Source organism: Zootoca vivipara, chromosome 9, assembly GCF_965207765.1.
Source record: "Zootoca vivipara chromosome 9, rZooViv2.hap1.1, whole genome shotgun sequence".
Lineage (NCBI taxonomy): Eukaryota > Metazoa > Chordata > Lepidosauria > Squamata > Lacertidae > Zootoca > Zootoca vivipara.
The window spans coordinates 7,541,287-7,564,099 of NC_142592.1; the positions used below are offsets into that span (position 1 = coordinate 7,541,287).

Consider the following 22,813-nt stretch of genomic DNA (forward strand, 5'->3'; position numbering starts at 1 on the left):
TATTTTTCAACCGTTTTTTTTATTTCATTATTTTATAAGCCACATGTATACAATGTCAGATACACTTTAGACACCAAAGGAGTGTTTGGTTCCAAAATCTTGCAGATCTCATTTTGAAGGAACTATATGTAACTAAATGATCACTGAAGATTTAAAATCGACTATTAGCTACAGGTCTCAAGTACACCCTATTGAAATGAATGCCGACATGAAGTGATATTGCATGGACCTTAATAATTTCAGGCACAACTGTCTCCTACGCGACATTTGTGCAGCTTTATTATTAAGAATATGTTAAAACATTGTAAATACATTCATCTGAGGGACTCCGGTAAGAACAATTCAGAGACAAAAACATTTTTCATATATAAAAAAATATTCTGAGTTTAATGTCCCATTGTAGAACAATGAAATCAAAGTCTTTACATTATTATTATTTTTGAAAGTTAGTGCACACCGTAGTTATTTCTAAGGTAGTCTAAAACAGCCGATGTACTTGATAAAACATTGAAAACTTTCTTTTCTTGCTTTGAAGTAATCCTTTCCAGCATGTACATTAAATGGTGGTGAAAGCATGCAAAAGGAGTCCCATGTTCAAGAGCAATATCGACCCAGTCTTGCAGGCACTGCAGAGGCGTTTCTTCATATCCTGCAAACATGGCAGGATTGGCTAAAAGCCCCCTAGCAACCATGATACCTAGCATGGAAAGAAATACAAACAGTAAATTAAAACTACCCCCCAGTCATCCGCAACTGGACCCAACGGTCAGGGGTCCCTTTACCTTTACCTTACACCAGTGATGGCGAACCTATGACACGCGTGTCAGCACTGACACGCATATCCATTTTCGGTGACACGCGGCCGCATGCCGAGGCCTCACTTCCGGCCGGCGGCAGAATGCCACAGGCGACGCATCTCTGGGGGCCTTGGGGACTTTCAGCGAGGCAAGATGGCGGTTGGCACAGAGCCGTGGAACTTCTGAAAGTGACCAGCGCTGCAGGAGCTGCTGGACGGGCTCCTGAGCCACCGAAACCGGCAGTGCCACTGCCCGGACACTGGGGGCCACCAGTGCAGCCACCGGGGAGATGCCGGACCCCACCCCTACCCCGCGAACCTGACGGACAGCCTTGAGGCACTCCGGAGGCCTGAGGAGGAAAAAGGAAGCCCCGGCACAAGCCCAACCCGAGCCCACCTCCCCAGCGGCAGACCCATTGGAGGAAGGCCTGAGCCCAGATGCCCACTGGGAAAGACCTCTGGGTTTTGCCTTATTTTTTCCCCTTTTTATTTTTTTTAAGGGGAAACAATTATACATTTTTGTTATTTAAACTATAAATATCGCAAAATTATGGGTTTTTTTCTCGAAGTGACACACCACCCGAGTTTTGACACACCAGGCTCAAAAGGTTGCCCATCACTGCCTTACACATAATTTACCTTATTTGTTTTAATGCCTTGTGTTGGACATATTACCATGGAAGTTTAGTTAAATCAGATACCCATAGAAGTTACAAGGCTAATATGACAGCGGCATTTTTGTTAGCAGTGCTTAACAAAAGGCTTTGGTTATACCTCTCAATGGGAGGGAGGGAAGGAGGGAGGGAAAGAGGGAGGGAGGGAAAGAAAGTAAGAACAAAGGGAAAGATGGAACAGACTGGAAATGGGAAGAGAGAATGTAATTTGGGAGATGAAGAAGTGAAAGGGACTGCTTCTTCATATATTACAGCTGCACTCCCTTTAAACACTTACCTGTGAGCAATTTCTATTGAAAACAGTGGGAGTTACTGCATAAGACTGTATTGCAACATTCTGGAATTTTTTGTAAAGCACTTTAAGTCTCCAGGATATACTAACTCAGTACTGTGCCAAATTAATTCCTAGGTCATCTAAATATATTTCCAGCCCCACATCGGTCCAATTTAGAAATACTGCGAACACAGGATTTTTTTTTTTTGCTTTCAATTACAACCGCACTTATTAACATACTTCTAACTCTGACCTGGGACCCAGGTGGCGCTGTGGTTAAACCACTGAGCCTAGGGCTTGCTGATCAGAAGGTCGGCGGTTCGAATCCCTGTGACGGGGTGAGCTCCCATTGCTTGGTCCCAGCTCCTGCCAACCTAGCAGTTCGAAAGCACGTCAAAATGCAAGTAGATAAATAGGAACCGCTACAGCGGGAAGGTAAACGGCGTTTCCATGTGCTGCTCTGGTTTTCCAGAAGCGGCTTTGTCATGCTGGCCACATGACCTGGAAGCTATACGCCGGCTCCCTCGGCCAATAATGCGAGATGAGCGCGCAACCCCAGAGTCGGTCACGACTGGACCTAATGGTCAGGGGTCCCTTTACCTTTTTAACTCTGACCTAAAGTTAATTTTGTCCTCAGTTATTTCGCAGTGAAAAATAAAGCAATAATCTCTGTCGCAAGATCACTTTTCTGCACGGCTGCCAGATAACCCTTCCATCTGCTACAGTTGGAATGGTTCATAGATACCGGTATTAAGTGAACCAATCCATTAAAACTACGCTACTTTCCGTCATAACTCATTTCTTGCAAACAATTCAAGTTTAATGCCATGGATAAAATATACACACATATTTCCCATTTATCGAGAGGGGGGAGCCCAAATGAGCCCACAAGTTGTTCTTACCATCTGTTCCTGTTTTTTGATGAACGTCCTTCACATCTTTTAAAGATTTAATGTCACCATTAGCTATAACCGGTATAGACATACTTTGTTTAATTATTTTAATTGCATCATAGTGTACTGGCTGGTGTCTTTCTTCTACATTTCTCCCATGGACTGTAATCCAGGATACTCCAGCTGCTTCCGCTTTTTGACACAGGTCTACAGTTCTTTTTAGGTCATCATGAATCCTAGCATTACAAGTAACAAAAACATCAGAATTCTGCATGTATTATCTGAATGGCATGAAAAAACGCCAAGTTAAGAACCAAGGAAAAAATGGGGGGGGGGGGGAGAATGTTCAAAAATTTAAGAATCATATTTCAATTCATTAATTAAATGTTTTTAAGCTATTTTAGTTGTTATTGTTTGCTTTTAAGAGTGCCTTGAGACTTATGTGAAAGGTAATTCATAAATTGATGAAATAACCTTTTCATTTTATCTTCACAAAAGTCCTGTGAGGTAGGTTTGGCTGAGTGACAAGTAAGAAACTTCTTCTACACTTGGTCAATTACACTTTTAATGTATTTTTAATGTAGGTGGTATCAAAACTTACCTTATCTTAATAGATACTGAAAACATGGGGTTTTCAACTTGATTTCTTACCAGCCTCACCATCTCTTGCACCAGTTCTGGTTTGTTTATTAAGCAAGCACCAAAACCTTCTGCCATAGCCCACCTTAAATTGAAATAACAAAATAATGTTTGCATATTAGAATAGATGGCTTAATTTTTCCTTTTATCTTCTAGGTGCATAATTCTTGTGAGGAAGCAAAATATTGACGTGAGAGTTCCAGGAAATTCAGACTAATTTTCTAACAAGTTTCCTTTGTTATAGAAGGATTAAACTAGGGCTGCCATACGTCTGGATACTCCCAGACATTATTGGGATTTCAAAGGCAGAATTGACGTCTGGGGGAATTTCCGAAAGGCAGTGCTTTGCCCTGGATCTTAGACAAGTCAATTGAAAAATTGTTTTTTTGGTGTTTTTGTAAAAGAAAGCTCAACAACTTTGGGGTTCGACTAACAAATTTTGGGTTTCCCTTTCAAAAGCTCAGCAATTTGGGGGGTTCCCAAAACAAGCTCAACAATTTTTATGGTTTCCGGGGGGGGGAGCTCAACAATTTTGGGGTCTTCCTAAAAAAACCCCTCAAAGCTCAATAACTTTTGGGGTGTCCTGGTTTTTACTTTTTGAAATATGGCAGCATAGCATATTCTGTATATTTAGTAAGATATCTTTTAGATTCTGATGCAAACAAACCTTGAAGGCTGGAGGACTTGAACAGAGACAGAGAGACCTGAAGATTCCAGCATTGCCTGAAAGACATTGTCTACACACCAGGTCCACCTATAAATGGACTGCTTATCTACCCACCGAGAAATACAAGTTTCTCAGAGGTCAAATCTACCCAGACCTCATGTCAGTCACCAGAGCTTCAGAAATGGTCTCTAACACTAGTTACCATGCTATGTTTATTTATTGAAAGTATTTGACTTTGCCTCCTCTGGAGAAAAAAATCCACTCTGCAAATATCCATGGAAAGCAGCCAGGATTCTGCACATATTCAGTGGTTGTATCTAACAGTGTTGCTTGGCTTACAGTAAGGCTTCTGTTACAGGATGGGCAGCGAAGCTATCTCCAGTGATTTGCCCCTTACAGCTTCATCTATCAACTCAGAAGTGTCCCTCGATCATCTTTCTGGAGCAAATTTAGGGGTTAGGGATATTGGGGGGGGGGGTCACCAAAAATTGCTTCCCTACCTGCTTTGCTGGTATAAACCTTACTGTCAAGCTGAGTGGCATGTTGGATACCTCATAAGTTTATAGTTAGCCTCTATTTTTGCTGAAATGGTTGATTTCAGTCAAATGCTGACACAGAAATGCTCTTCCTAAAGTTAAATCATTATCAACCAATTATGTGAATTGTGAATTCATAAAGAGTTATATAGAATAAATAATCTGAGGCCAGATTATTCAGAGGCTTGCCTGCACCTATGCAAAACTGTTGGCCTCAGAGGCCCTGCTTGTAGGCACACAATTAAGATCTATTACCAGTAGGCTGGCAGGCCTGTTCAGTGGTAGCTCTATTTTTGCAGCTCTACTGGTTTAAACTGTACCTTTATTGTTCAAATCTGCATTTTAATCTATTTTATGCAAATGATGCTAGGCTGTATATTGTTTTTGGGCTGCTCTTTTAACATTTTGTAATAGCAATGAGATGGTTTTTTTTCTTGTGTTTTATATTTAAATTGTTTATGTCCAGAAATGCAGGATATAAATACTTGAAATATAAAAAAGTTAAAATGTGCAGTTTACTCATTGCTCCCTGAGTTTCTTAAAAATTTACCTCTGTGGACAGCCACAATTTACATCTACGCCATCGGCAAAAGGACTGATGATACAAGCAGCTTCTGCTAGAACTTCTGCATCTTTAGCAGCAAACTGAACAATCAGAGGGCGATCACCTGATAAGATGAAATTTCATAATAATGAAAAAATACACCACATATAAACATACAACATACTGTATTGGTTTTGATTCTAAGATTTAAGATTTAAGGGTTAATTTGAGGATATTCATGGGAGAAAAAATTCTCTCACACACCCCTTGAACAATGCTCTTGCTCTTGAACAATGTGGAATGGGGATCTGCTGGGAGAGGGAGAAATCACTCAAAAGTGGGCAGGGTTCAGGTCAAAATCGGGCAAATCTTCCCTTCTGCAGGAATCTCCCCCCCCCCACATGTTACATTGGTCAGGACGACCCTCTGGAAAAGTGTTCAGGGGGTGCAAGTGGCTGTAAGAGGGGGAGAAAATGGAAAACTCTCCTTCCACAAATTTATTTCAATTATCTTAGGTTGTAAATCATGAAGTCTTGATAATTCTTCAAAATAGGACGCTGTGTTTATAATGCTTACTTGCAATGGAACTTCATGTACATTCTTTTGTTATCCTTACCACCACCCTTAAATCTTAAATCTTAGAATCTTAGATCTTAGATGGATGGCTGAGGGTGCGAGACAGAGGCTTGCTTAACGTCGCTTGCTGATTTTGTGCGAGATTTGATTCAGGAATGCCCTGATTTCAGGCACAGTCTCTTAGGCTATTTGCACCAGGTGTGGAGAACCTCTGGCCCTCCAGATGTTGTTGGAGCTACAGCTCTCATCCACCCCAACAAGGATGGCCAAAGGCCAGGAATGGTAGTTGTTGTACATCTGGAGGGCCAAAGGTTCCCTGCACATTTCCCTGGGAGTAAGTCCCAACTCATTTAATGAGACTTACTTCTGAGTAGACATGCATAGGACTACAGCGTTAGCTGTTATACTACATCAGGCATCCCCAAACCTCAGCCCTTCATATGTTTTGGACTACAATTCCCATCTTCCCTGACCACTGGTCCTGTTAGCTAGGGATCATGGGAGTTGTAGGCCAAAATACCTGGAGGGCCGCAGTTTGGGGATGCCTGTACTACATCAACACATAGAACCTGCGAGTAAGTAATAAATTGAATAATAAAAATGTTGCTAATAATAATAATTAATAAGAGAAGAAAGTGGGGAGGGGGAAGCTGGGAACATTATCCACAAAAGTTCCCTGCTATGCCAGAGCAACCATCTCTAATTCCATGTCCTTACTCAAGCAGTCAAGCCTCATAAAAATGCAGACATATGTAGGGTACAGAGACTCCATTGTCCTAGTGCCATGGAATTCTGCTTCTGAACAGCATGCCATGGGCTGGAGCACCATGTGTGTGGTAGTAAAATGCGTTTTATCAATTATTGCATGGCAGCTATGATTTGTCATCTCCAAAACGTAGTTATGTCTGGAGTTTGATGAAACTAAGGTGGGACTCCAGCTGTTCTGGTGATGCTGCAATCCTATGCATGTTTGCTCAGAACTATACGTCTTAGTGCTCATTGTATATAGGACTTTAGCTTAAATAAAAGTAGTTTCGTAGGACTTTATACAAACCCCTAGCTAAAGGAGCATAAAAAAGGGCCCAAAGTGGCCCTTACATTTCATCTAATGAAAACTGAAGAAATGCAAACACAATACCTTGGTTTGTAGTAAATTCACTATGTCTAGCTTTTACAGATCTGACAAAATCAGCTGCAACAATCATTGGAGTGTAGCATAAATCACAGTTGTATTTCCGGACTAACGTTCTGAAAGGTAATCTGAAAAACAAATACAGTAGTACTAATTTTAACGAAAACACTTTTGAGGTAAATAAAATGTATTTCATTTTGGTATTTTATTCCGAACAACACTTAAGTGCAACAGAATCACTTCTCATATAAGGAGAATGAATTTTTTAAAATTGCTTTCAAATGCTCTTTTCCCATAAGTGGCCAAAGGGGGGGGGGAAGCTTAGATAATGCCATTCTCAAACCGTGTATTGTGGAGTTAGCAGTTGTGTTTATATGTTCAAATGATTCAAAAGGCTGAGGCACATTACGTTTCATTGTGTGGCAACTGGAACATTTATTTTATACGATATCTCAAAAATATAAAAATTTCATTAGGCTATTCCTAGGCAAGTGTTCTGAGTACCTTCCAGCCCAGCCAGCTGAGCTGATAGCACAAAGGGAGCTAAGAGCTAGGCATCCATCCATCATGCCTGGACTCAGCTCCAGCCAAGAACTATACAATGGTACCTCAGGTTAAGAACTTAATTCGTTCCAGAGGTCAGCTCTTAACCTGAAACCGTTCTTAACCTGAGGTACCACTTTAGGTAATGGGGCCTCCCGCTGCCGCCGGCGCGTGATTTCCGTTGTCATCCTGAGGTAAAGTTCTCAACCCGAGGTACTACTTCCTGGTTAGCCGAGTCTGTAACCTGAAGTGTCTGTAACACTGTAGTCCCTCCAGGTTAGCAACTGTCATAACAGAAGCTGTACAGTCATACCTTGGTTCTCAAACTTAATCCGTTCCAGGAGTCCATTTGACTCCTGGAACCGTTCAAAAACAAGGCACGGCTTCTGATTGGCTGCAGGAGCTTCCTGCACTCAAGCGGAAGCCACGTCGGATGTTAGGCTTCCGAAAAACGTTCACAAACCGGAACACTTACTTCTGGGTTTGCGACATTTGGGAGCCGATTTGTTTGGGAGCCAAGCCGTTCGAGTACCAAGCTACCACTGTACTTCTAAGAAAGGGAGGCAACTATTTGACATCATTCTGGTAACCAAGTTCAGCTGTCTTTCCTGCATTAGCTGCTGCCATATTGAAGGAAAGAGAGATTAAATGACCATTCAGTTTCATCTGTGCAGCACAGTTCTGATTTTAAAAAGTACATCCCCACCAAATTGTCAAAATTGGAAATATCCTGCAGGCAACTGCGAAATACTTAACACACATTTCTTTGTCAATAAAGTTCTAGAGGAGCCTGTGTACAAGAGCCTCCATGTGTACAGAAGCCTCTAGCAAGGTTTAGAAATTATGAGTTTTGACAGTTGCTTCAGCCACTCTAGCTGCTGTCACTGCTCACCTACTTGAATTAGTTGCTGCAGTCTGTAGCATTCACATCAAAGTAGACCCATTGGCTCAAAGCCAGTGAAAGCTAAAGCTCCTCTGCTGGCTAGCAAGGCCATTCTTATGCCTCAGTAACTGTTGCTATATTCCATTGCTGTACTGTCTACTTTAGGACTACGGACCGCAATAAAGCTGTGTGTGTACTCACAGCTAAGCTAACTTAAGTACAATTTTCTTGGATGGAACTGTTTATTACAGTCCAGGAAAATATGTGAATAGGAAGCAATCTGAAAATGGCACTTACTTCGAATATCTAACCATAGGAGCACATATTTTCACAATAGTCTCAGAGTGAAACAAATCAACTGGATTTCTTAGCGGACATTGAAGGATTTTTCTGGACTGACTACTCACATAAAAGTTATCAGGCCACATCTGAAAAACAAAAAACATGAGACAACTGAGAAAAAAGCAAATTATTTTAATCTTGCTAAGCTTGCAACATTACCCTAAGAATTGCAAGGTTGTTGTTTTTTATAAAAAAAAACCCTTTGATCAATAGCTTCAGTAATTTCAAGATCAATAGAACACTTAAAATACATTTTACAGCTTCGTAGCAGTGTCAAAATAAGCCAGGCTATATTCTGGAGGGATTTTGCCCTAATGAGCCCTCACCAGAAAACTTTTTTTTTAAAAAAACCCTATTTGCATACACATCTGAAGTCACCCCTCACCAAATACCAAAACTGGCTAACAGAACTGACAATCTGACATCCTGATTCAACAGAGTTGCATGTTTCAACGGATCTGAGTCTCAATGGCTGAAATTTCAGAGGGCCTACTATGTTGGTCAGCTGCAGCAAAAGCAAAGTACTTTTTAAACTTAAAACATTTTATTGCACATAAGCCTTCACATACTACAGCCCAATTCAAGCACCACACACTCTTTTTATCTGACGGAGGGCTCCACTCATTGAAAGCTCATGCCAAAATAGCATTGGTTTGCCACACAGGGCCACCCCCAAGACAATTTTGGCAATTGAGGCGAACCACAAAATAGTGCCCCTCCTTGCCAGAGAAGAAGCGGTGAGCGAAGATCCACTCCAGGAGCAAAGGGATGGGGGATAAAAAGGGTTTCTGGGATAAATCAGTCGGTAGAGCATGAGACTCAATCAATCTCAGGCCCCACGTTGAGCAATTGGACAAAAAAGGATTCCTGCATTGCAGGGGGGCTGGACAAGACGACGACAACAACCCATTTGTATGGGTTTCCCTTCCAACTCTATGATTCTGTGATCTACATCAGCTGCCCCCTCCCCGTGGATTCTGCCGCCCAATGTGGTTCCCCCACCTCGCCTTACGACTAGGGCCCTTTCAATAGCCCTAACCATTCATGGGGGTGGGTGAGAATGATGGGCAAACACTTGCTCAAAACACAGCTTCTCCCATCCAAATAATAGAAGAAACGTCCTGAGCAGCAAAGAAAGATGTCGGAAGAATCAGGACGTCAGCAGAGGCAAAAAAGAAAAAGCCGGGATGTGACGGCGGATTCTTCGCCGCGCCACCAAGCCATGGAAGAACACTACGGAACGCTACCTTGACCCTTGTGGCCCTTCCGTAGGGCCAGAGAGCAGCCGGTTTTAGCGGGAAGAGAAGGCAAGGGTCCTGAAAGAAACTAAAGGGAAACCATAGAAACAAGAAAAGTATAGAGGGAGCAAACAGCCTCGATTTCCGAAATGTTGGGTTTCTTTAGGCGCCGCTCCTTTATTACCTCGAAATTTCTCTCTCTCTTTTGCACTGGAAGGTACCGCGGAAAGTTACCGATCGGATTTAGGGCGGAGGTAGCGTTAAATATAACGAAGAAGCGAAGTAAAGTCAGGACCTAAGTAGGGCACAAGGAGAAGGGGACGACAGAGGACGAGATGGTTGGACAGTGTTCTCGAAGCTACGAACATGAGTTTGACCAAACTGCGGGAGGCAGTGGAAGACAGGAGTGCCTGGCATGCTCTGGTCCATGGGGTCACGAAGAGTCGGACACGACTAAACCACTAAACAACAAAGTATATACGTCTAACCTTTGGTCTATCTACGGGAGGTCCCGGTTGGAGCTTATGTGAGGCGCCTCAGCGGGCGCGGCCATAGACTTACCAATATGGCAGAGTCACGCAACGCCTCCGAATGCTGGGTTCCTTCGGAAGCGAGCGCAGCCCTTGTCTAGAACGGGGACATAGTACGGCGGGGATAGGGCGGAGACGCGAGGCCGCGTTGCTTCGGGTCGCGTGGGCAAGGCGGGCGTAAAAGCATTTTGTTGATAAACTGTTCGGGTTTAAAAAAAAAGTTTTGGAAAGGGCGACGACGCTGGGCCGGAAAAACCGAACCACCCGGTCACCCTGCTCAAGAGTCGGGAATCGGACGGAGCTGCAGGGCTACCGGATGGAGCCTCCTTCGCTGAGACACAGCCACAGCAACGATGCCCTGTTGACATCTGGCAGGGCAATTTTTAGAGCAGGCATCCCCAAACTTCGGCCCTCCAGATGTTTTGTACTACAATTCCCATCTTCCCCAACCACTGGTCCTCTTAGCTATGGATCATGGGAGTTGTAGGCCAAAACATCTGGAGGGCCGCAGTTTGGGGATGCCTGTTTTAGAAGGACTTAAGCCGCGTTTCCCTTAAGAAGCAACGCCCGCTGCCGCTTTATTTTCACTTTCCAAGTCATTCGTTTAATTTAAATACAATAGGACTACAGTAGCTTGTCCAGCAGCGCATACTTTTCAAGGGAGCGCAAACATCCATCCTGCGGCCTCTGCTGCAAAGTCACAGTTTGCGCTAAAAAAAGAGAGCTTTTTTCCGTCGCTTTCTTTTTTCAGATATAGGTTTTAAATTTCCAGAAATTTCACATACAGTATACATTCAGCTCAGTACATAACAATTCCCATCCATAAGATCTTTCTTCTGTTTTATCGACTTCCCGTCCATTTTCCATGGTGTTTTCTCTCCTTTGCAGCACTCTATCTTTCTCCTCCCCTCAATAACAGTCATCTCTCATTCCTTCCGCTGATCATAGTTCAAGTCCTGGACAGGATTCCGTTCCCTCACTCCCTATGGCACTGCCAATGGACATTCCCGCCCGAAGGAACCAGGAACCGACCCCTCCGGCGAACGGTTTCGCCTCTGTCTTTCGCATCTCTACGTTTCCCGCGGCCCCTCGCGCTTTCGGTCCCGCCCATCCTGTGGCTCGGAGGCGACTTCCTGTCCCAGAGTACCCTACACCGAACCATGGACCACAATGGTGAGTTGGGGAGCGGGCGGGCGAAGCCGAAGCCTCGCAGCTTCCCCACCCGCCCGGCGGCCTCCCGCTCCGTCTCCGCCCCGCCGTGAAACCGGTATCCGGAGAAGGACGGCGGGGCCTCGAGGGCCGCGGCCTTGTTTCGAGCGGGAGGGCGGAGCGGTTCGAAACGCGCGGCCTAGCGTGGCCTGGGCCTCAGGGGGCCACAAGGCTGCGCTAGGCCGCCCTCTCCCCTCACCAACGAAGGCTAGCGGCGCTTACTCTTAAGTAGGCTCATGTGTGGGGGGGGGGGGAGACTGCTGACCTGCCCGCCTCGCGTCTTGACAAGCTTTGCGAGGCGCAGCCTTGGGCCGCCTCTGGAGGGAGCGGTGCTTTAAGGCTGCCCTTTGCTGGCCTCCTCTCTGCTGAGCCCTTCAGGGGTCCTCCTAACTGGGCTGGCTCCCATTTCGCTCCCTCTATAGGAGGGCAGGCGCCCCCCCCCTGCCGAAGCAGGTTTCCTCCTTCCGCGTGAAAAGCGTCAAGGAAAGGGGCTTCCCCGCTGGCCTCAGTGCCGGATTTAAGAATCAGTTAAACAAGCTCTATCTTAGGGCCCCATTCTCTTGGGGCCCCCCAAAAAAATTAAAGAAAAAAACGCTGAATGTGCATATCCAAAATATAAGATAAAAAACAAACAAACTTTGATAAAATACATATTTTGTTATGTGCAAATGGCTTTAGATACCTATTAGGTCCATAAATTACTATATAGCATATATTCAACACACAAAAACAGCTACAATTTGTTGTTGACAAAGGACAGCTGGACATATAAAGGGCCCATTACCTTCAGTAGCTTAGGGCAGGCATAGGCAAACTCTGGCCCTCCAGATGTTTGGGACTACAATTTCCATCATCCCTAGCTAACAGGACCAGTGGTCAGGGATGATGGGAATTGTAGTCCCAAACATCTGGAGGGCCAGAGGTTGCCTGTGCCTGGCTTAGGGCCTTATCAAACCTAAATCCGGCCCTGGTTGCCCGTTTTCTGTACATGCAAATGGATGTAGTAGCCCATCTCCCCACCATCACCACACTCCCCACCACATGTGGGTCAAACGTGACTCTGAAAATAATGATAATAATTTATTGAGTTTATATGCTGCCCAATACCTGGAGGTCTCAGGGCGGTTCACAGAAAAGATCGCAGCATATAGAATCAGAATAAAAGCAACAACCCAATAAACAACACACACCTCGGAAAAGGTCCACATTTTAAAAGGATGTTAAATAGATCAACCGAAGGTTAGCAGGATTTTTTTTGCCGGGGGGGGGCATTATTGGTTAAGGGTTTTGTGGCAAATGCCTGGTTGGAATTTCACAGCAGGGCAAACGCGGCTTTCTCCGATTCCCCCCTCCCATCCCCAGATGAGTTAGAAGTACTATCAGGAGTTGGTACGGTAGTACAGGAGTTTGGGAGTCAACGTCTTGAATCGGACACGGACAGCCTGCAAAAGTGTCTCTGTCGCTTAATGGGTTAAGCTTGCTTTTGTTGTTGTTGATTGAATTATGCTACTTTAAAACATAAATCATTCAACATGAATAGGAGTTATTAATGTTGCAGTTGTTGTAAAAGGGATTATTATGGTGACCGGAATGTAATGGAAATGAGTAAGATTTTGGCAAGCAGAAATAAAGCAAATCATGAAATCTAGCACACAGGGAGCCACTTTATCTAAATTGTATAATTTGGTATTTGAACGATTTGTATTAATAATTGTATTATAAATTGGTATTGTTGTAATGAGGCTATTATTGGATTGTAATTGAAAGCTAATAAAAATTATTTTAAAAAATCTTGCTGCTTTAAAACAAAAAACACAAACAAACAAAACAAAACAAGGCAGGGTTTAAACATTTTTACTAGATAGAGAGTATTGATAGAAACTCCTTTTATCTCTCATGAAGTAAAATGTGTAAACATTGGTAGCTCTTGATCTACTGCAGCATTTCTCCGGCTGCTTTTGGGCTACAGTTCCCATCATCCCTGACCACTGGTCTTGCTACCTAGGGATGCTGGGAGTTGCAGTCCAAAAACAGCTGGAGAATCATATTTGGGAAACACTTCTCTATTAGGTTGCTCATGCCCTTTTAAAGCCTGCATCTTCTCATAGGTCTACTGATTTTGTTTGCCATATTGGAATTTATTAAAATCAGCTGAGGAATCTGTGCTCCTCCATATGCTGCTGTACTGCAACTCGTATAATCCCTGACCATTAGTCATGCTGGCTGGGAACAAATGCTGAATCCATCACAGAGTTATAGGATATATTTCTGAAAATGCCACTGTCAGCTTATGTGTAGGAAGATTGGCTAGGACCAGGGAGACCCTGGTCAAATTCCCTTTTACCTATGAAGCACACTGAGTGACTCCTGGCCAGTCATTCTCTTTTAGCTGTACCTAGCTCACACAGCTCTTGTGGGGATGTAATAAAGGAGTGGACAGCCACCCAGAACTCCTTGGAGGAATGGCAGAATAAATATGCAATAAAATAAAATTAATTTTAGGCACATTTGCTATGGGTTTAAGCTATGGATTCGTTCTAGTTTGAAGCGCTTGCAATGAAACACATATGATATGGATTGGTATGTATTATAACAAGGAACAAAATTCTTATTTAGAAGCAGGTGCAATTTAGATAGAATTATAGAGTCACAGATGTGTTACCTTGGGTTGATTTCCAGTTACTTCATTATACAGTGAGAGATATGAGAAATGCTAACCATTGAATTTTTCTGTATGTTTTGCTCTTTTTACCTAGAGCCAAATAATAATAATACTTGGTTGTAATCCTCACCCTACTTACCTAGGAGCAATCCCGCTTGAATTAAGTGGGATTTACTTCTGCGCGTACATGGCTAGAATTGTACTGTAAGTGGCCTAATTTGCAGGCAATAATTAAGTTTCTTCAACACTGTTACATGTAGATATAGTTTCTAGTATCAGAGTTTAGCTTTCTTTTGTACATAGGACTGTATTAACAACAGAATAGACTAAGTGTGTCTGATGAGATGATTTCTCATTATACACTCTAGATTTGAATAACTTTGGGCTTATCCACATTTACCTTTTGCCCTGTGCTTTCTAGGCACAAGTCTGTGCTTTCTCAGTTCGTATCCAAGCAATTTTTTACTTTTTTTGCCCTGCCTCTATGCCCAAGAAAACCCGCTCTTTAACATGGAATTGGAGTGTTTTGGATTTTCTGTGGATTGCTGTTTGCTCTGATGCAGCAGCAAAGTGTTCATGGAGAAAGTACTCAGACATAGAGCTTTAAAGTGTGGCCTAGAAATGGGGCACAAAAAGGAAGTCTGGATGAGCCTTCTGTTAGTTTGATTTGTGATGATGTGGTAACTGCTCCAAAGATTCTTCCTATTTTCCTTGCTGTTGAAACCACTGAGCTGCTTCCGAATTGAGTCTAGATAGGTACATGCGAAAAGTATAGGAGATCCTCTTTGAAAGTAAGACTACATATTTCAGAGAGTGAAGAAGAGAGGCAGTTCTACTAATTTGCAGAGTTCTTTCAGCTAATGAAAGTTCATGAAACTGGAAAAATGAAAGGCGTCACTTCAGTTTTTATCAGTCATGTATTGTGCAAGAAAAGACTGGTCTCTTCCCAAGCAGCTCATAGTCTAAAATTTCTACAGCAGGCTTCCTCAGACTCTGCTCTCCAGATGTTTTTGGCCTACAACTCCCATGATCCCTAGCTAGCAGGTCCAGTGGTCTCTTCCCAAGCAGCTCATAGTCTAAATTGTATGGGAATTGTAGTCTCAAAACATCTGGAGGGCTGAGTTTGAGGAAGCCTGTTCTACAGTATGGCAGGCAACAAGGGGAGATGGAATAAGAGGCCAGAGTAACCAAGGAGAGATGCAGTTACATTTACTTCAACTTTATCTCATTTGGGAATTAGGGCTAAGGGTTTAATTTATCCTTCACCAACCTGGCATCTTCCAGATGTTTTGGATTACAACTCCCCATTGGCCACAGCAAACATCTGGTGGGAACCAGGTTGGTGAAGGTTGTGTTACTGTAAGCCAAAGGTGTCACAGAAAACTTGAGTTTTGAGGAGAGGAGATCTAACCTAGCAACTTTGTTATGCTAACCTTTCTTAAAAGCAATGGTTTGTAAAATGCAGAGTTCTTCATGAGAGGATATTAAGAAATGGTGCTATTTACCTGTTATATATTTATTCATTTTTTTTTGAATTAATAGCCTATATCCTTCACCAGATGGTTTTGGGGTAAGGTCCAAAAGTATATCCAAGTTAAAATAATTAGAAATAATATTTTAAAATTATAAAACTACTCTCCCCCACCCTTTAAAAATGTGTGCTCGACATAGAGAATCTGTGTGATAAAAATTATACTGTTATAAAGTACATACTGAGATGGGAAGGGTCTTACAAAAAATTTGAAGTCTGCTTGTTTTATGATTGGCGCAGTAAGTCAGATATTGTTAATTGATTGAGTATTTGACTGTTGTCAAATATTCATACTGTTCCTATTCCTTTATTTATTTTGTTTTAATTTTCAGGCTGTAGGCTTGCACTGTTATTTCAGAATAAAAAACAAGAAGAAATATTTGTTGACATTTTAAGGAAACCTGGTCTAATATTTTTTTAAAGCTGTAATTCATAATAGTTGGCTTTTAAAAAATTCTGCTAGTACAAGTCAAGGCACCCCATTTTCACCAATACCCTTATCAATTGCAGTCCTCTGCTATATCCCATACTATGCTAGGGGTGGTGGCGGTGATGGAGGACTGTATTGAATAGAAGGAATTGTTGGCAATGATTTGCCATGCTTTATGGAACTATTTCTGATAGCATAATACTGCCTTTGAATACTTCCCTTTGTTTTTGTAGCTAGCCTAAGTACTATTAAATCTGCCAATCATTACAGGTTATTTTCTGTTGTTCCAGTAAAGTTAATGCTTTATAACATTAAATAACATATTTTTGATTTCTTTTTTTACATAGACAATGATTTGCAAGGTACAAATAGTTCCGGATCATTGGGAGGTCTTGATGTTCGTCGACGCATCCCTATAAAGCTAATCTCCAAGCAGACAAACAAAGCTAAACCTACACCACCTCGTCCTGTGAGAAGTATGAATAGGTTGCCATCAAAGGCTGGTGAAGAAGGTAAACTGATGAGAGAAGCTATATCATAATTCCAAAAGGCTTTAGCAGGTTTTGCCATTTATAAAAGGTATTTCAAAATTGGCGGTTTGCAAAAGATAAGCTGATGGTAAAAAAGCAGGGGTGATTTCATTTAAATCAATTCTATTTAAATCATTAGTCAGTAAGACTTGATTTAAATCATTTTTTTACACAAAGACTCATTTTTGCTCATATAATCTTAATATTTACAACCAGATGAAGGTTTCATTTTTGGAATAATAAATTTTCAGAGTAGTTTTTACACTTACCATATATAAATAACTGATTTGGTTGTACTATTAAAAAAACATAGATTATTATGAAATTATCATGAGGTTTAATAAGTTAACTGTTTATATTTGGACAACTTTTCTGCTGTACTTTATTGGAAGGAGAAAAATAATCATTTCCTTAATAACAATTTAAACAATTCATTTAACTAAAACAATAACATTATAGCATATGCATCCATGTTTTTTAACTGATGTGGTTAAATAATTAAAAATAAAAACCTAGACTGAGTTTTAGTACACATGAAAAACTTTAAACAAATCCTTATTTCCAGATGAATAGCCCTTGGACTATAATGTAACTTAAATAGAAAACTATCTTTAGAAGGATTTTTCCTCCAAAAGCATTTTATTGTAAAAATCCAATTTAAATTAAAAAAATAGATTTTTTAATTTAAAAAATCCATCCTGCTTGCTTGTCATTATCCAATCTGTTGTGCCCTTCCCAACAAGAACAACAACCTTCTGGATCAGACCAAAGGCCTGTTTGGTCCAGCATCCTGTTCTCACTGTGGCCAAACAGATGCCTGCGGGAAACCTGGGAGCAAAACACAAGCCCAAGAGCATCCTCTCTTCACATGGTTTCCAGCAACTGGCATTTGGAAACATTCCTGCCTCCAATGGTGGAGGCGGAGCATAGCCAACATGGCTAGAGGCCATTGATAGCCCTCTTCTCTGTGAAATTGTCCAATCCTCTTTTTAAAGCCATTTTAAAGCCGCCTGGGGGAACGAGGGCCATAGCTTGACTATGTGCCGTGTGATGTACTTTGTTCTATCTGCCCTAAACCTTCCAGCATTCAGCATATGACAAAATGGCACCACGTGTCAGTGTGAGTGTAGCTTTAAAAACCCCACCCACAGCAAGGTTGATCTAAACTTTTGGTTTGTTCCCCACAGAAGAATTTGACTACAACGAAGAAGAACGATATGAATGCAAAGGTGGTGATGTGTTTAGTAATCAAAGAAGATTTCCTGGACACCTCTTCTGGGACTTCAAGGTTCACTAATTGTCTCCATAGTTCTGAAATACATTCTAATTTAAAAAATTATAAAGTCAAAATGTTGTTTTAAACAGGAGTTGGGTATCATGTTTTTTGTAATCCTGTATAGTGCCTAACCTGTTGCTGTTACTTAATGCAACTGAATAGAAATTTTAGTCCTGTTCACAAAAGTTATGGTAAAGGGAGGGAGTGGGACTCATACCTTCCAGAAAAACGTACCCAAGATTTTTGTAGATTTCTATGCATTAAATATGCAAGTGTATTGTGATAATCAGCTGATGAAATATGATGCTTGCTGTTTTGACAGATAAATTTACTAGGAGAAAAGGATGATACTCCAGTCCATTTCTGTGACAAGTGTGGACTACCAATCAAAATGTATGGACGCATGGTAAGCAGAACTATTGATCAACTCAAAACAATCATACAACTATGTGATATGTATAGCCATGTCTTCTCAATACAGCTAATTTACCATGTATGCTCATTTAACTTATGTGCATTCAGCTTTACGTGCTTGGCTAATTTTTTAAAATATGCAAAGGGGCAGACAATTAGGCGGGATGGGGGATCTTTGACAATCCCACCTGCCATTGAAGCCAGTGTGTTTGGACTATACGTGATTTTGGCTTTAGGCGCTATCCCTCGAATGTAATCACAGCGTAAGTTAAGGGTCACCTGTCTGATGAGCTATAAAATCACTTTTGCTTATGTATCATGCATGTTAAATTAAATTTGATACGGTGTGCATTGAAAGATAGCATGGAAAAAATATTTTGATGTTCTTTTTCAATAGTATGTTTTCCAAAACACTGACCTATATATAATTTCAGTTTGCTTTTTTGTGAAAGCTCTTCCAGTTTTGCAAACTGAATGTAGAATTGTTTTTGGTTTCGTTTGTCTATTATTTTGTATTCCATTTGTATCCTGCCTTTCCTCCAAGGAGTTCAAGCTGGAATACATTATTCCTTCCCACTCTGCTTTATTCTCACAAGAATTGCAAGGTAGGTTAGGCTGAGAGATAGTGACTGGCCCAAGGGCACCTAGAGAGTTTCATGGCTGAGTAAGGATTTGAACCCACATATCAGGTTTTTGGATTGTAGTTTAGGTGTGGACAGTTTACTCCAACCATAGAGTACCCAAGTTAATAGAAGTTTGTCTTTAATTTTGAAGAAGCTCAGATTGTTCTCAGAACTGGGATGTTAAAATTAAATCCTATTACAGTGGTACCTCTACTTACAAATTTAATGTGTCCCGAACACACATTTGTAAGTTGAGAAAAATTGTAAGTCGAATCCCATAGGAATGCATTGGGAGAAAAAAATCGTAAGTCGAAGCAACCCTATCTAAAAATTCTTAAATAGAAAAAATCCTATCTAAACCGCATCCAAGATGGCTGACGGAGCTCTATTCGTAAGTAGAAACATTCGTAAGTAGAGTTATTCGTAAGTAAAGGTACCATTGTACTGGATATTGGATGTTTTAGTTTGTGACCCATTTGTACATGGAACAATCCAGATTCTTACCAATATGGTTATGTATTTTAATTGGGAGACACTTGCAAAACCAAAGAGTGTCCAGCAGATGGAAAGGGAAGCCTATATAACAAGGAAATTTCAGCAACGTGCTTTGGAGTGTTCTTGCTGTTATTTGCTTATTAGTGTGCAAAACACCTTATAGTCCTGGTAGCTGGGTAAGAATCTATTCTGAACAAAGCTGTTTACGGTATCCTATTTAAAAGTGAAGAGTTTGCAAAGCATTTGCTCATGCGGTTTTCTTTCCTGTTTTTTTAGATACCCTGCAAGCATGTTTTCTGCTATGATTGTGCTATTTTACATGAGAAAAAAGGTGACAAGATGTGCCCAGGGTAAGTTAAACTGATGAATGTGTTTTTGTGGGTTGGGGAAATACACTGTTCCTTTTTTCTGGTGATCAGTTGTATGTGACTTTACTCCATGTGTTTCCTCACTAAGAGGTAACATGTAACTCAGGTCTTTACTGGGGATAAGAGGAAGGAAGATGCTGGTAAATTGGACGGGATCTGTAGTTGCCCATGACAAAAGGGGTTGTATTCAGAATTATATTAGATAGGCAACACAGTAGTCTGCAACAAGGTTAAGGGTTGTTGGTTCTAAACTTTACTTTGCAAAGTTCAGTGTGCTTTCTTTCTTATCGAGAGTGCTATCCCTGCCACAAATTTTAAATTGATATTAATGGAGAAAGATTGTGTTCAGAATTTTATCCCAAGGTATATACATAAGCTATTATAATACAAAGCAGCTAATCTTGCCCCCGGAAATGATTGTTTGTTTATTAACTTGTAGAACTTGTAGTAATGTCTGCAAACCACTTTCTTGTTTCTTTCCCCTCTCCGATATAGCTGTAATGAATCCGTGCAGCGAATTGAGCAGTGTGTCCGGGGGTCTCTCTTCATGTGTAGCATTGTGCAAGGTTGCAAGAGAACATACTTATCCCAGAGGGACTTGCAGGCTCACATCAACCACCGCCACATGAGAGCCGGCAAGCCAGTTGCGCGGCCCCCACTGGAACCTGTCCATCCTCCGATCGCTCCTCCTCCTGCCGAAATCCCGGAGCGGTTCATCCTGCCTCCCGATAAGCATCACCTGAGCCACATCCCACCCAAGCAGCACATCCTGATGCCTCCCCCGTTGCAGCACGTCTCTCACGAGCATTACAACCAGCCTCACGAAGACATCCGTGCCTCCCCGGCGGAGATGTCCATGGCTCCCCCGCCCCCTCGCTCGGTCAGCCAAGATACTTTCCGCATCTCCACAAGGAAACACAGCAATCTTATCACGGTCCCTATCCAAGATGATTCAAATTCCGGCGCTCGAGAACCGCCGCCGCCGGCCCCGACACCTGCTCACCACCACCCCGAATACCAGGGCCAGCAAGTGGTGTCCCACCCCCACCATATCATGCCGCCTCAGCAGCATTACGCCCCTCCCCCTCCCCCTCCGCCACCAATAAGCCACCCAATGCAACACCCTCCCCAGGCAGGAGGCACTCCCCACCTGGTGTATAGTCAAGCTCCGCCTCCTCCAATGACCTCTGCTCCCCCACCCATCACCCCTCCCCCTGGACACATCATTGCCCAGCTGCCACCATATATGAACCATCCTCCACCGGGACCGCCCCCTCCTCAGCACGGTGGCCCGCCTGTCAATGTAAACGCTCCCCCTCCCCATCACTACAACCCTAATGCTTTGCCAAAGTTCAGTGAAGACCAAGGAACTCTCAGCCCTCCGTTCACTCAGCCGGGGGGGATGAGTCCAGGCATGTGGCCAGCTCCAAGAGGGCCGCCGCCGCCGCCGCCGCCGCGGATGCAAGGCCCGCCTTCTCAAGCTCAGCTTTCTGGACCACACCATCCTGATCAAGGCAGATACAGGCCATACTATCAATGATATTAATAGTAATTTGAACTAAAAAGTATGACATAGGAAGGATAACTTTCTAAACAGCAGCCTTTTAATGGAGAGCTCTTCTTTCTTTTTGTTCTGCTTCATTTATTTGAAGAAATAAAAAAGTTTTAAAATGTGACTGTAAAACTCTGGGGACTTAATTCTTAAGGTAATTTTTTAAAACCTTGATTGTAGGACTCTTTGACAACTGATATACTGTAGTGCTGTATGGCTCTGTAGTTGCCAGTGACATTTTAACAGACGTTGTACCCGTAGTCCGGTTGAAGTACCCCAGAAATGAACATTTGTAATATTTCCCAAACAACCAAACACTTACTGTACCACTTGAAGGTATTTTTTGTTAAACCTGATGGTTAGTTTTATTTGTCATACATTTCCTTTTTTTGTCAACCTGTGTATAATTAAATTTAAAATATGGTCCAAAAAAGTTTGCTTTTTTGCATGAATTTTAAATGTTCGGGTGGAGTGGGGAGTAAGAAATAGTGAATTTGGTGTTACTATTTTTCATGCAAGCATGATGGCATTTTCACGTAGGAAATTTGTAATCTTTGTGGAGTATGAGAAAAAAGAATAGGTAAAACAGACCTTTCATTCCGTTAATATCTTTTGCTAAGCAAGCACAGACATTTTGAGTTTCATGAAGGTCTTAAAAATTTGAACTTTAAAACCTCAGACTTGTTAAGTATTCCAAAACATCCCTTTATCTATTTTAGTGCTTCAGTTTTCAGGCGATGACATTGACCTTACAGCAATGACTTTACAGCATAAGGTTTTCTGTTTATTTGAAACTCAAACATAGTGCCAATGCCATTTATGGGTTCATGTTTAAGTCATGTTAGTGTTGGAATCACAAATTCACTTGTTACATGTTAAGGAAATCAAAAATTGGTATTGCTTTATGGAGAATATTCCTCATGGACATTGTTGAAAGGTTTATAAACTAAGGGCCACTTCCTATGTTAAACTTTTAACATGCAGAATATTTCATATACTGCCCGAAATGTAAATTGCACGCTCAGGAAACTAGTGTTTTCCGCTGTGTGCACCATAGAGGCAACTGTTAACTGTGATTGGCTATGTTTGATGTGGTGGTAAATACGTTTAGCACCATGTAATACGCAACGTGGAAGCAGGTTTATGCGGATAAATAACAGTGCTTAGGAACTGGAAGGTAGTTCTGCTGATAAGAGGAACATCACACCGTAAGGCTGTGATGCTATATTAGGGAGGGAGTTTTCTAAAAAAAAAAATGGGAGTGCTACTTCTGTGTAAACATGCCTAGGATTGTACTGCATGGCTGCAATCCTGTGCACAGCTGGGAATATGCCTTAGACTTCTGAACAGAAGTACAGGATTGCACCGTAAAGGACTTTCAGCTCATGATGCAAAGAATTCTGGTTGACTGGAGATCTTTCACACTTCACACATTTACTTGGGGCATGTACAGAGA

General features: G+C 42.0%; 2 protein-coding genes across 14 annotated transcripts; one reads left to right on the forward strand and one right to left on the reverse strand.

Annotated features, from left to right (window-relative positions):
- Positions 1 to 11,893, reverse strand: DUS4L (dihydrouridine synthase 4 like). 12 transcript variants are annotated; one of them, XM_088652119.1, is made up of 8 exons: positions 10,226 to 10,288; positions 8,455 to 8,585; positions 7,750 to 7,894; positions 6,738 to 6,859; positions 5,030 to 5,147; positions 3,239 to 3,361; positions 2,647 to 2,873; positions 1 to 697 (listed from the first exon to the last, which is right to left on the reverse strand). In XM_088652119.1, exons 3-8 carry the CDS (start codon positions 7,764 to 7,766, stop codon positions 447 to 449), a joined length of 858 nt encoding a protein of 285 aa, XP_088508245.1. In that variant the 5' UTR covers positions 7,767 to 7,894; positions 8,455 to 8,585; positions 10,226 to 10,288; the 3' UTR covers positions 1 to 446. The 12 variants fall into 12 exon arrangements, with proteins under 12 accessions (XP_088508245.1, XP_088508244.1, XP_088508243.1 ...); XM_088652118.1 differs by lacking the exon at positions 10,226 to 10,288 and adding an exon at positions 9,747 to 9,834; XM_088652117.1 differs by lacking the exon at positions 10,226 to 10,288 and adding an exon at positions 9,579 to 9,756.
- Positions 11,307 to 21,790, forward strand: CBLL1 (Cbl proto-oncogene like 1). 2 transcript variants are annotated; one of them, XM_035126503.3, is made up of 6 exons: positions 11,307 to 11,440; positions 16,447 to 16,611; positions 17,817 to 17,917; positions 18,228 to 18,311; positions 19,714 to 19,787; positions 20,301 to 21,790. In XM_035126503.3, exons 1-6 carry the CDS (start codon positions 11,428 to 11,430, stop codon positions 21,343 to 21,345), a joined length of 1,482 nt encoding a protein of 493 aa, XP_034982394.1. In that variant the 5' UTR covers positions 11,307 to 11,427; the 3' UTR covers positions 21,346 to 21,790. The 2 variants fall into 2 exon arrangements, with proteins under 2 accessions (XP_034982394.1, XP_060135535.1); XM_060279552.2 differs by lacking the exon at positions 11,307 to 11,440 and adding an exon at positions 14,232 to 14,342.
- The last annotated feature ends 1,023 nt before the right edge of the window (positions 21,791 to 22,813 follow it).

What these genes read in the sequence shown, in the direction of transcription:
- DUS4L (XM_088652108.1), bottom strand. An exon ending in AATTGTGGCTGTCCACAGAG is followed by an intron (nt 3,362 to 5,029) that starts GTAAATTTTTAA and finishes TTTCAATTTAAG; the next exon opens with GTGGGCTATGGCAGAAGGTT. An exon ending in TCAGTATCTATTAAGATAAG is followed by an intron (nt 2,874 to 3,238) that starts GTAAGTTTTGAT and finishes TTGTAATGCTAG; the next exon opens with GATTCATGATGACCTAAAAA.
- CBLL1 (XM_035126503.3), top strand. An exon ending in ACCTCTTCTGGGACTTCAAG is followed by an intron (nt 17,918 to 18,227) that starts GTTCACTAATTG and finishes CTGTTTTGACAG; the next exon opens with ATAAATTTACTAGGAGAAAA. An exon ending in GGTGACAAGATGTGCCCAGG is followed by an intron (nt 19,788 to 20,300) that starts GTAAGTTAAACT and finishes TCTCCGATATAG; the next exon opens with CTGTAATGAATCCGTGCAGC.